Below are 13,906 nucleotides of genomic sequence, written 5' to 3' on the forward strand. Positions count from 1 at the left end.
TCAATACTTCGCTAAACTTAGGAGACTGATGATGTTAGAACTAACTTTTGATTACATGGCTGATTGTGGCTGCTTTTAGAGACTTCCAGAATGTGCTAGGAGCTCTTAATGGATCTAGCAAGCTTACCATGTTGTTTTCACCAGCAGAAATATTTATATCTGATAATTGGGCCCTAGAGTAAAATTTTAGGCCTGTATTACTGAGCTTATCTATTTCTAGTGATCACATTTCCTGATAAGATGCTAGTGCCCCTCTTCCCTTAGGGCTATTTAGACTCCTGAAACCTTGCAAAAAAAGTTTTAATTATGAGAATTTCCAGCTTGAAGAAATATCAGTGTTAATTGCTTCTTCTGCCCGCATGTGCTCCCTTGGAGAGGTTGGAATGTGCTGTGTGGTGTTGACTGGGCCCTGGGAGAAGCAAACAGGAGCCAGAGAGGTGATGATGTGTAGACACCAAAGGCATGTCACAGGCCGGTCATGTGACAGGTCCTGGGAAAACTTTGTCCCCACTGATTTTTTCAGTCATTCTTTGTATTACGCTATCTTTTGCTGTTGAAATGTAAATTGATTTTAGGCATTGGCATTTCCATGTGAATTGGTTTCTAAGATCATTTCCGTCCTCATGGCCAGTTGGAAATGGAAACTTGGAGGGAGAAGGCCAGAGGAAGTATGAAGGATGAAGTAAGAAGTCGACAAAGATAAATAAGCTCTACCCCTTTTCTTAGGGGGAGCTGCTTGCTGTTTGGTCCGTACTCTGCTTCCATCTGCTGTTCAGAGATGATCATTGATCAAGATCACATTTAAATTGTTGTGCCCTTGAAGGAGAGGAGGCTGTTAATGGCTCAGAAAAGGAAAGATTCCTTTTGAAGCTCTGAGACTGTCCAGATGTGATCTGGCTGCTTATGTAAATGTAGATTGGGCTTCCCTGGTGGCGCAGTGGTTGAGAATCTGCCTGCCAATGCAGGGGACACGGGTTCGAGCCCTGGTCTGGGAAGATCCCACATGCCGCGGAGCAACTGGGCCCGTGAGCCACAATTACTGAGCCTGCGCGTCTGGAGCCTGTGCTCCGCAACAAGAGAGGCCGCGATAATGAGAGGCCCGCGCACCGCGATGAAGAGTGGCCCCCACTTGCCGCAACTAGAGAAAGCCCTCGCACAGAAACGAAGACCCAACACAGCCATAAATAAATAAATAAATAAAACCCAAAAAAAAAAAAAAAAAAAAAAAAAGACATTTAAATGTAGATTGTCTGGATTCAAAGCAGGGTACTTTGGTGTGGCTGGAAAAAGGGATGATGGATGCAGATGGACCAAGAGTCATTAAAGTACCATGTAAATTAATCTCTAACACACTTTCAGTTAGAGGGCAATTGAAGACGTGTCCCAGAAGGAATGTGACCCAGAGCAGTGAATTTAGATAAACCTGTAGATAGAGAAACGGAGATGTGGGGTGAGGGCAAGGTCAGATGTGTGCACTGGGGCTGTGGCGTCGAAGTGGGTCATTTAGTGGGGTCTTTGCCTTGATGGTCACCCAGTGCCTGTCAGCTGAGGGTACCGAGGCTCACTGATTTGTTCAAATCATACGTGGTATATGGTGTTCATTTCTGGGCATTCTTTGTTAAAAGAGGCGTCAATGAAATAGGGATTATCTAGAACTTTACAGTACACAAGAATCGCCCTGGGGTCTCATAGAGATGCAGTTCTGTTCCGTGGATCTGGGGTAGCCTGAGACCTCCAACAAGCTCACAAGTGATGCTGGTGCTGCTGGTTCAAGAGCCACACTTAGCGTAGGGAGGAGCGAGAAGGGGATGATGGGTCAGGAGACCTGATCCTATAAGGATAAGCTTGAGGATTCTCGGATGTGAACTTCGAGAAGCAGCATTGGTACCACCTGGGAGCCTGTTAGAGAAACCAGAAGCACCCTGGGGGGAATCCTGGTACTTGTTTCCCATCTTTGGAAGTGGTGTGTCCTTCCCAGAGGGCAGATTTAGAAAAAAGGGGTGGAGGTGGAATTCTGGATCAACGTGGGGTGAACCTCCTCACAAGTTCATCTGACTATGATCTGGATGGTCTGCCATGTGAAGCTATGGGATCTTTTCCATCTTGAGATTTCAACCAGTGGTGAACGACAGTCTGGTGGGAAGATGTTGTAGACAAGTTTCCTGTTTGGGTGGAGACTTTGATGGTTTCAGAAGTTCCACACAACGTAAATTGGTGCAGCCACTATGGAGAACCGTATGGAGGTTCCTTAAAAAACTAAAAATAGAGCTACCATATGATCCAGCAATCCCACTCCTGGGTGTAGATCCAGAAAAGATGAATTCTCTAATTTGAAAAGATACATGCACCCCAGTGTTCATAGCAGCACTATTTACAGTAGCCAAGAAGCAACCTAAATGTCCATTGACGGATGGATAAAGAAGATGTGGTACATATATAAAATGGAATATTACTCAGCCATAAAAAAGACTGAAATAATGCCATTTGCAGCAACATGGACAGACCTAGAGATGATCACGCTAAGTGAAGAAATTCAGACAGAGAAAGACAAATATCATACGATATCACTTACGTGCAGAATCGAAAATATGATACAAATGGACTTATTTATAAAACAGAAACAGACTCACAGACTTAGAAAACAAACTTATGGTTACCAAAGGGGAAAGGGTGGGGGGAGGGATAAATTAGGAGTTTGGGATTAACAGAGGCACACTACTATATATAAAGTAGACAACCAACAAGGTCCTACACAAGGAACTATATGCAATATCTTGCAATGAACTATAATGGAAAAGAATATGAAAAAGAAAAAAAAAAAAATATATATATATATATAAACTGAATCACTTTGCTGTACACCAGAATCTAACACAACATTGTCAATCAACTATACTTAAATTAAAAAAAAAAAAAGTTGCACAAATACCAGAAGGAAGAGTTATTACAGGAGGATGTCAGTCATTTGAATTCAAGATTAAGATAAGAACTGTTCTGAAGCCAAGAATGTGAGGTGCCTGTTGGAAAACAAAAAACAAAATTCACACTGTCAGTGTGTGACCCTAAATGTAGTTAAGCTGCTCATGTAGGCGAAGTAAATGAGAAGTCTCAAGTCACACTGACAGCTCTGAAAAATGTCACATAAATCCCGGGACTTCCCTGGTGGTGCAGTGGTTAGGACTCCACACTCCCAATGCAGGGGGCCCGGGTTCGATCCCTGCTTGGGGAGCTCGATCCCACATGCAGGCCGCAACTAAGAGTTTGCATGCTACAACTAAGGAGCCCACCTGCCGCAACTAAGGAGCACACATGCTGCAACTAAGGAGCCCACCTGCCGCAACTAAGGAGCACACATGATGCAACTAAGGAGCCCGCCTGTTGCAACTAAGACCTGGCGCAACCAAGTAAACAAAATAAATTAAAAGATAAAATAAATTTTTAAAAATGTTACATAACTCCCGACAGCAGAGGCTGGAGACAGAAGAATTAAAAACACAGAACATTCTCACTTTCCGGAAGGAACAAATGACTCTGTGGATCCTAACCACCCTCGGGTTCTGCTACGGGTCTCATCATCCTGAGACTCAAAGAGAAAAGCTATGGAGACAAGAAGCAGCGTAATATTATTTTAGGAAGGCCATAAAATAATTTTTAAAAACAGATTTGGTATTTGAAAATGTATCCGTCAGCATCTGGACATTTAACATAATACATTTTCAAAATAGATAAAAGACCAAGTCTCCATCATGTTTCATCTGCTCCTGACTCAGTGGAGCCGGGTTTTGGAATCGGGGGTTGGGGGGATGGGGGGGTTTGAGGAAGGAAATGCTAGTCATTTTGCATAGGGATTCATAGTTTATTTTGGTGTATTCAATCAGCCAAATGCTTTTAATGCTGATCATTTGGTTGGGAATATTTACAAATATTTGTGAGGGACAGATTTTTTCAGCAGTCACCCAGCAAATGGGACTCATGTAGGTGGTCCATCTGGAAACTTAAGGCAGCACACATTTTTTTTGTCCTTGCCTTCCAAAGTAGATTTTCTAGTGTAAATTATTCTAATAATTACCTCTCCAGTCTCCTTTAGGGCTGCGTCTGTCTCGATACACAGACCAAAGCAGAAGTGTGTTTTAGTTCTACATCTGTGATTTCCATTAGGTTAGGTTAATTATGGAGATATTGATTAGATTGCCCAGCAGTGACTTGGGCTCAGTGGTTAAGACACATTCTGCTTACAGAGATGTAAACTCTCTGGCAGGAGCCAAAGCAGGTTTGGAGCACTTACCCTTGGCTGAGGAGATTGGGGAGTGGCTGCCCGCCCCGCATTTTCAGGTGTGGGTCTGATGCAGCACAGGGAGAACCGGAGCCCTGCCTAATGCCCTCCAGCCCCGCAAGTGCTGGTCGGTGCCTTGGGAACCCGTTCCAGTCAGGATGCAAGGGCGTGCACCTGCAGACAGGTTGATAATTTCTCCTATAGCCCTGGTGGCTCCAGTGAGTCTCACTTGGATGAGATCACCCAGGCTAATCCCAGTGAGTTTCCCATAGCGCTGAAATTAAACACCACTCAGCTCACCTTGGCCTGAGCCATCAGCTTCTACCATGAGATGCGGGCCCGGTAAAGCAGGGGAGGAGGACGGAGCCTTGACAGCAGAGGATGGACCAGGGCCGTGCCTGGGAAGGAGGCCCTCAGTTTGGATGAGGAGATCCTAAAAGAGGAGGAGGAAGATAGCAAGGCTGACTTTCTTTATCATTACTTCCTATTTTGCGTGAAGTCAGTCCTGCTCTGCAGAGGTGAACTATTGTGGAGGGTAAAATTATGATATTAATTCATTTAATCTTGAAACCCAGACAGCCCAGCAGATGCTCTGGAGGTCTTGGCCACACAGCAGAAATGCTCCCAGGGACACGGCCATCTCTCCCCCAAGAGGGACCACTCCTGGGCCCAGCACAGCCTGAGGGATTTACTGCAAAAGCCCTTTTGGTAACAACATGGTAAAACTCAGGGTCGAGAATGGCTGGCTGTGCCCCCTGATGGTGGAGGTTTGCCTCTGTTCCACCTGCTTCCGATTCTTTGGGGACCTTTGGATGAGACCTCCTCAGCCTCCTGCAACAGAAATAACCCTTTGCTGGAAGATTCGGCATCATACACCAGTTACAAGCACAGACTCTAAAGCCTAAGTGTCAGGGTTCAAACTCCAGCTCACCATTTACTATGTAACTGTGCCTCCATTTCCTTATCTGTAAAATGGGAATGTGCATGGCCTTACAGGACTGCAATGACGATTAAATGAATTAATATTTTGTAAGATGTTATAAACAGCGCCTGGCATCAAAGAAGCACGACAGAAGTGTTTGCTAGGTAAACCATATAATTTTAGCCTCCACTGCTTATTTGTCTACTTTTTCATTCCAATTCCCACTTCTTTTTCCTTTCTTTTTTTCCTCTGCTCCGACTTTGCATTACCCACAGGCATTTTCTAGTTCTCATTAAAGCTAGTCTGTGCTCAGAAATATCATTGATCCTTGTTCTAACTCAGTGCTGCCCAGTGGAGCCTTCTGTACTGATGGAAATGTTGTAGATTTGCACGGTCCAATATAATAGCCCTTAGCCATGGATGGTTATTGAACACTTGAAATGTGGCTAGTGCATCTGAGAAACTGAATTTTTAATTTAATTAGATTTTAATTTAATTAATTTAAAATAAATAGCCATCTGTGGCAATATGGTGCTACCATATTGGACAGCAGAGAAAATCTAACTCATTGGTTCTTTAGTGAGCACGTGTCACTGAGATCAAGTTGGATTTGTCAGTGTTGGGTTAATCTATAAGCTCCTGTGTTTTATTGTTTGCTTATCCTGAACTTGCATGGTTGTTGTCCTATTAGTTTTCCTTCTTTGTTCTCATCACAATTTTGGTGGTTTGGGGATTTTGATTTCTTACAGGTTCAGCGAAATGAGGACAAATCTACCACCTTGAAACTGGCTGATTTTGGTCTTGCAAAGCATGTGGTGAGACCTATATTTACTGTGTGTGGGACTCCGACTTATGTAGCTCCTGAAATTCTTTCTGAGAAAGGTAAGGGTTACACATTGCTCTGTGGGACTCCAGCTCACTTACTAACCAAGGTTTAACTTTTAACATTTAAATTTTACATTTTTCAACATGGAGCAGTCGAAAGTCTCAGAGAGTTGGCACTAAGCTTGTACTTGGATGTTAATGGAAATATTTGAAATAGGTCTTCTTGACCAAAGCATGAGAACTTTTTCCTCACCAGGGCTGCCCTTATTACAGAGAAGGGATTGTGGTATATGTGTGTGTGTGTGTGTGTGTGTGCGCGTGTGCACACGCACGCATGCACGTGTGTTGGCAGGACGGTGAGATGGAAGATGGTGGAGAATTGGGTGGGGAACACAAGCAAACAAGGCCATTTGGCCACTCACCCAAGGTTACCTCTAATGGAGACAGTTGGAACAGTTCTTATGGTAATTGGCTTAAAAATTCCTTTACCAACCTTGCATTTAAAGGAAAAGGAGGTCCCATTTCAAACCCAATGAATAATATTTATTACAGGCCTGTATATTGTATGAGGGTCCAATGGACTATTTTAGTGACACACTCTGTAAAGGATATACAAGGAAATCATTAGCATTATTATTATTATTATATGGCTCCAAGTATGTGAATGCCTATTTAGCCATCCTTGCACTCCAGGAGAAATCAGTTTAGCCACCCTATGATGGTTAAAGATGGGAAGGCTCTGGATGGGTTGTAGGGTTGGGGGTAGGGAGGAGGGAGAGATTTTGTCCCAGCAGCAGAAGCATCAGGGAAGCCAACATGCAGAGACTAGACTATGCATGGAGGTTGGGTGGTAGAGACATTGAGAAGACCAGCCTCAGTGGAGCAGAGGGAATTGCAGTTGGATGGGTAGGTTGAGTCTGGATTCCCCACAAGTGAGTCTGGACTCGGTGTGGCCAGCATAGTAGCTGTAGTAACGTGGTGACAGTGGGACAAGAGAGTACTCGACTATAGACATTTTAATGGAGGCACTACTGAGCTGGATAAGAGAGGAATGAAAGCAAATAGTCTACGTGAACTCTGGGAAGTCAGATGGTAGGGCTTGCACCAACTAACACAGGGTGTTGGAAAGGTAAGCTCTTTTGGGAGATGGGGATGGGGTGAGTTAAACTTTGAACACACTGACTCTGTAGAGATATTAAGGTGGATACACAGAGTTGTCTGGTGTGCTTTTGAGACCCCTCGATACAGAGATGGCAGCCAAAGTGGTGAGATAATGTGTCTCTGCCTCTACTGCACAGGTTATGGGCTGGAGGTGGACATGTGGGCCGCGGGCGTTATCCTCTACATCCTCCTGTGCGGCTTCCCCCCATTCCGCAGCCCAGAGAGGGACCAGGATGAGCTCTTTAACATCATCCAGCTGGGCCACTTCGAGTTCCTGGCTCCTTACTGGGACAACATCTCTGACGGTGAGACCTGAGTCTTCCCAGGCAGGAGGGAAGGGGATGGAGAGCTGGAGCCCCTCCGGGGATCAGGTCAGATGTGTAAAACGCCACCCAGAGAACCCGCTCTGGTACCTGGGCTGTCAGCATCTTGTGCTTCATCCTTTATTTCCTGCTAGATTGGTGTAGATTTCCATAGCATTCCGAACAAGACTTGCTTTGAGATACAACGAAAGATTCTCACCACCAGTTGTAGTCACCAAATACTTTTCCTGAAGCCAATTAAAGAACCTCAGAACTGAAAAATAAACTGAAAAATATCAGAAATGTGTAATCCTCATTTGGAAAGATCAAAGCCATCTCATAGGGAACTCCCTGGCGGTCCAGTGGTTAGGACTTGGCGCTCTCTCTGCCGAGGGCCCAGGTTCAATCCCCGGTCGGGGAACTAAGATCCCACAAGGCATGAAGTGCGGCCAAAAAAAAAAAAAGAAAAGCCATCTGCCATCTCACATACAGAAGTGTTTGGGAATTGGACAGACTGGAGATGCTTATTTTACCTGTGAATAATCAGGGTCCTATGGGGGCATACTTGGGGCACAGGGGCTCTGGAAGGTCAAGGGAGAAGGTCTCAGGTACTTTTTAGTGAAGCAGAAGCATGTGTGGTCCTCCTCCTTTTTGGCCCTTCCAAGTGGAATTTTCCCCCTTGTTTCTACTGATTTGTATGTACTACCCACTGCCCTTGTAAAATTGAGAACTAGATCATTGGGGGTTTTGAGTCTTTGAGTCTTTAGCTGAAAAAGTAGAATAGGAGTGATACCTTTTCCCCAGTTTCCCCTAAACACATCATCTAAGATAAGTTATTCATCTTCCCTTGTCCTCAGCTCTGGCTCCTAATCTGGGGTTGGGGCTTGCGGGAAGGGAAGAGCTTCATTTTTTTCCACTTAAATAAGGTGGGCAGAGGGTAGCTTGCTGCCCGTAGAGTAAGGGTCTTGAGCTGATCAAGGCAGTGGCAATTTGGGAATTGAAGGACTAAAAATCATTTTAGAAAGTTCTATGCAACACTGTTCTTAGATTTGGTTATGGTGGCCCCTGCCCTGAGTCCCATGCCTTAGAGGGCCTGCTCTGGTTACATCTCTCCCCAGAAGTGAGGACACTCTGGGGACAAAAGGCTGTGCCCCCCACCAGAGCCCAGGCTCCCCCTTCTAGACCACTTAACCGGGACCCCAGAATTTCCTGCACAAATGGCCCAAGCCCACTTCCAAGGCTTGTGAGACCTCTTTTCCCAGCCCCTCCCCACAGTGCCCTAGGGTGCCAAGGAGCAGCTGTTTGGGGGGCGTAGTGGGAGCACAGATATTGGTGGGGTGTCCAACTGTCCACACACAGGCATGTGAGACTGAGAATTCCGTTTAAACCTGGGCTTCTACCCCCTGAGTCCTCCGAGCACCTTGAAGGAGTGATGCTGGGATGGATGAGGAAGGGGTACATTGTGGGTGGAATTTGCCCAGTTTGAACGGGGTTGGGTAGGAGAAATCCTGTGGTCTCCGTGCTCAAGAGGTGGCTGGACAGTGGCCATACAAGCGGGGCAATTGGTGGGTGAACAGCTGACCTTGAACAAGAGGCATCCCCCAATAAAGGTAAATAAACATGGGTATCTTTTTCCCCAGGCATTCTTTTTTTTTTTAAATATATACATTCATGCCTTTATTACATCAGGTTTTTTTTTTCTTTTGGCCATGTTGCACAGCTTGCAGGGACCTTGGTTCCCGGACCAGGCATTGAACCCGTGTCCCCCTGCAGTGGAAACACGGAGTCCTAACCACTGGGCCGCCAGGGAATTCCCTCCCATGTATTCTTGAGTAATTGGTTAAGAGGCTCAGGGAGCTGGCCTGGGAGAGCCAGCGAGCCAGGGAGAAATCTCTTCTCCTCCCCGTCTGCCACCTGACCCACCAGCTGTCACCACATCTCTCTAGAATCAGTCATGGTCTTGGGCAAAAAATGAAATTCATTTTGAATTTGCACTATTTACTATTTACTTTGCCCATGTTTTTCAGTTTTGTCAATCTGGAGGTATATTTATCAATTTAGGAAGGAAGATTGGACATATTTTATTTAACAACTTGATAGTTTGATTTACAAGTTTTAAATATGTAGACGTATGCTATGTGGCCTCCATGTGTCCTCTTGGGCTGGGCGGCGCCATGGGTGTTAGTTGCAGGCCTGACCTCATGACTCTATGTCTAACATGGTAGCCCTTAGCTGCATGTGGCTCTTTGAATGTAACCGTAAATTAATTAAAAGTAAATGCAATAAGAATTCAGTTCAGGGAATTCCCTGGTGGTCCAGTGGATAGGACTCTGTGCTCTCACTTCCCAGGACCCGGGTTCAATCCCTGGTCAGGGGACTAAGATCCCGCAAGCCGCTCGGTGCGGCCAAAAAAAAAAAAAAAAAAAAAGTTCAGTTCGTCAGTTGCACCAGCCATATTTCAAATGCTCAGTAGTCCCAAGTGGGTAGCGCAGATATGGAAAGTTTCCATCGTGGCAGAAAGTTCTCTGATCCAGCCATGGTGCTAACAGGAAAGTTTGTGTCCTTATTTCCTGTATGGGGAAGGAAAACTCCAAACCACCTGCATCCATCTCATTTTTCCATCTTTCTCTCATTCCAACAGCTGCCAAAGATCTGGTGAGCCGGTTGCTGGTGGTAGACCCCAAAAAGCGCTACACGGCCCACCAGGTCCTTCAGCATCCCTGGATTGAAACTGCTGGAAAGACCAAAAGGGCAAAGCTACAAAAGGAGGGGCCCCCCAGCAGCGAGAACCACTTCCGGAGCCAGCACTCGAGGGCTGCAGAGCAGGCATCATAGTCACGGACTCAGCATTCGCTCAGCCCTCGGTTCTGCTCGGGGACAGAGAAAAGGATAGATGTCAAGGAGAAAAACAGTGAAAAAGCCTTCCTCCCATAACTGGAGAATCAGGGGAAGGAGAGAAGACACTCAGTATATTTTAAAGCTTATTTTAAAAAATAAACTTGAGTCTTAATGTTAAATGTTGTAACATATTTTTAGATTTGAATCCTTTAATACATTTTTTGGGGGGTGAGGGGGAGACTTGTTCTCAGTGAGGAATTTTTGGTAATAATGATGTGTTTTGCTTCCTCCTTGTAATCAAGTTCATAGTATACTACATGAGTGGTGCTTACCAGGGTCTAAACTCCCCCTGTGAGATTAAGAAGCTGAATCGTGGTCCTTCTGTGTTACTAAAATGTGCTCTGGATGACTGAAGTAACTGTATTCTGATTACTTCTTAATGCTGGTGATGAGAGCCAGGGAGTTATAGTTCAGACATGCCTCCCGAAACCACTGTGACTATGTATAAATCTGCTGATGGACCCTTGATGAACTGGCCAGGTCTGTTTAGGATGTGCTGGTCTTGGTCTCTAGCATTTTAGCCTTACTGAAAATCAGATTTGGTGCAGCCTGAAATGGAAAGAAGAAATCATTGGGGGCTTCCCTGGTGGCGCAGTGGTTGAGAATCTGCCTGCCAATGCAGGGGACACGGGTTCGGGCCCTGGTCTGGGAAGATCCCACATGCCGTGGAGCAACTGGGCCCGTGAGCCACAACTACTGAGCCTGCGCGTCTGGAGCCTGTGCCCCGCAACAAGAGAGGCCGCGATAGTGAGAGGCCCGCGCACCGCGATGAAGAGTGGCCCCCGCTTGCCGCAACTAGAGAAAGCCCTCGCACAGAAACGAAGACCCAACACAGCCAAAAATAAATAAATAAATAAATAAATAATTTTTAAAAATTAAAAAAAAAAAAAAGAAATCATTGGGAATTCCCTGCCGGTCCAGTGGTTAAGATGCCGTGCTTCCACTGCTGGGGGCACGGGTTCGCCTTCTGGTCAGGGAACTAAGATCCTGCATGCTGCTCAACATGGCCAAAAAAAAAGAAATCATTGATTTATTCCCACCCCTTCAGGACCCATTTAGACTGCGTTTCAGCCGATGATCCCTGAGTCTGAGTCCCGTCTACGTGAAGTTAGGCACTCGGGTGTGACTGTGTTAACATTTTCAGATCACGAGGGAGCCATCTAGTGCATTACTATGTCAGAAACGCAGTTGATGTGTTACACCCGGGCTGGAAGGAGCTCAGAATGTTCAGGCATGTTCCTATCTGCAGGGCAGACTGTGGAGGGCATAGGACGTGTTGGTTATTTCACTCCGGACTTCTGTACCAACAGATGACCCTGGGAGTATGTATGAGCTGATAGCAAAACATCATCCTGGTATTTCCCAGCTTGACCTTTCTAGGTTATATGTAACCTGGTCAATAGGACACAGAATCAGCCCCAAAGTGCAGGTTTCTCACCCCTCCCATCCCTTCCCTCACAGTGTAGGTGTCATCTCAGTGGAGGAAGTGCATCCGACAGGAAACAGGAACAGCACAAGAGTTTAGTATAAGGAATTGCTGGAACGGGTGTTGGAAAATGCAGAAAGCACACGGGAAGTAATTCAGAGATGGTAACTCCTAGATGAGGAGCCAAGGGAAGAAACTGGGGCAGTTCGAATATAGAAGCTTGGAGGAGAAACCCTTGCAGCACATTCTGACTGTGCCACCCAGATCCCCCCTCAGGGCTGAAGGGAATGAGCTGTGGGGTGATGCTGGCTGGTAGCCCTCAGCGGTCACCAGGGACAGGAACTGCCCTTAGCTGGCAGGAGTCACCTCACCCAGGATCACACGCCCCTCCTGGGAATAGGCTGCATGCAATGATGGGTCTATATAGGGCTCGGCCAGACAACACTGAAGGGCCATCCAGCTTCACAGCTCCCCGTGGGGGTTGGCTGAGCCCTTTGCCCAGTCCTGCTGCTTTCCCTTCTCTTCCAGACGTGGTGGCCCTGAGATCACTCCCTAATGAAACTTCTGCATGCTAATCGCCATCTCAGAGTTGGCTTCCCAGGGAACAGAGCCTGGGACACCCCCTAGGAACTTAGAACGACTGCAAAGAGGTACCAGCTGGTGCTTTGATCTCAGGGGTCCGAAGAGGGGCCCCATGGAGCTGGGACCCAGACACCTGAGGAGGGGGTGCTGTCTGCAGGCAGTACAGTAGGACTCATTCTGGAAATGGGGAAAGAGGCTGGAAGCTGGAACCAATTGCTACTGGAACATCTTTTGATAGTGTCACCAAAGGCACTAAATCCAAAAGAGAATTTTCAGACCTCATAGGGCATCATTTGATTCTACTGACCTCTCTCTCTTTGAATCATTTCTCCAGTTGGCTTCCATAAGTCATGCATTTTCCTGGTTTTCCCCCTACATCTCTTTTTACACCTCTGGGTCTTCTGAGTAGGTTTAGTCTTCCACTTGTTAAAAGTTGTAGCTCCATTATTAGTCACTAGGGAAATGCAAGTCAAACCCACAATGAAATAGTAGTACACAGCTATTAGAATGGCTAAAATTAATTGGCTAAAGTAAAAAGATTGACACTGCCCTGTATTGGTGAGGATTTGGAGCAACTCTTGTATATTGCTGTTGGGGATGTAAAAATGGTATTCCTTTTTTGGAGAGCAATTTGGTAGTTCCTTCAAAAGTTAAACATACACCTACCATATAATCCAGCTATTCCACTCCTAGGTATTTACAAGAGAAATTAGAGCATATGTCCACTCACACACATTGTACACAAATATTCACAGGCGCTCTATTTGTAGTAGCCTCAAAGTGGAAACAAACTGAATGTCCCTAAATTGGTGAGTGTATAAAAAAATTGTGGTAGGTCCATCCAATAAATACTCTTCAGCAATAAAAAGGAATGACCTGCTGATACATGCAACAGAATGGACAAAACTCAAAATAATTAGGCTAAGTGAAAGTGTAATTGGGAAGAACCTTTGTATCCTATTACAAGGTAATCACGAAAGGGATGTTGCCTGTAAGTTTAAATTATACATAATGGCCCATCTCTGGGAACCCTGCCTCCCAGGTAATGAGTGTTAAGCTAAAATACCCTTGTTTAACTCGCAGAAAACATCCTGACCAGGCCCACCTGTGAATGACCGTAGGAAGGAAGAAATTAACACATCCCCTCTGGAGGCCGCGGGGAACCAGGGAATGTTTAACTTTACTCCCTCCCCTTTTAGTATAAAAGAAGCTTGAATTCTAACTCAGGCAAGATGGTTCTTGGGGGTATGAGTCCACTTTCTTCTTGGTCTGCTGGCTTTCCTAATAAAGGCACTATTCCTTGCCCCAGTAACTCGTCTCTCGATTTATTGGCCTGTCGTGCAGCGAGCAGTACAAGCTTGGACTCAGTAACAAATTTTGGCAAGCCAGCCAGCCAGGAGCCTTTCTACTCGTGGCCAGCTGGCCCTGGTGGGGAAATTTTCAGGTAAGTCCCTAGCAGCTACTGGGACAACTTGTCCTGAGGAGTTTCCCTTCAAAATTCTCCGAAGCAGTACCGG

The 13,906-nt window shown here is 45.8% G+C and overlaps 1 protein-coding gene across 1 annotated transcript in view; it reads left to right on the top strand.

Moving 5' to 3' along the window:
• Window positions 1-10,683, top strand: part of DCLK3 (doublecortin like kinase 3) — a 32,406-nt gene extending 21,723 nt beyond the window's left edge. Inside the window, exons 3-5 of the mRNA XM_036870165.1 lie at window positions 5,945-6,077; window positions 7,319-7,486; window positions 10,125-10,683. Coding sequence (XP_036726060.1) covers window positions 5,945-6,077; window positions 7,319-7,486; window positions 10,125-10,318 — 495 coding nt within the window. The 3' untranslated portion in view covers window positions 10,319-10,683. The remainder of the gene's footprint in view (window positions 1-5,944; window positions 6,078-7,318; window positions 7,487-10,124) is intronic.
• Window positions 10,684-13,906: the final 3,223 nt, after the last annotated feature.

Source organism: Balaenoptera musculus, chromosome 11 (genome assembly GCF_009873245.2).
Source record: "Balaenoptera musculus isolate JJ_BM4_2016_0621 chromosome 11, mBalMus1.pri.v3, whole genome shotgun sequence".
Lineage (NCBI taxonomy): Eukaryota > Metazoa > Chordata > Mammalia > Artiodactyla > Balaenopteridae > Balaenoptera > Balaenoptera musculus.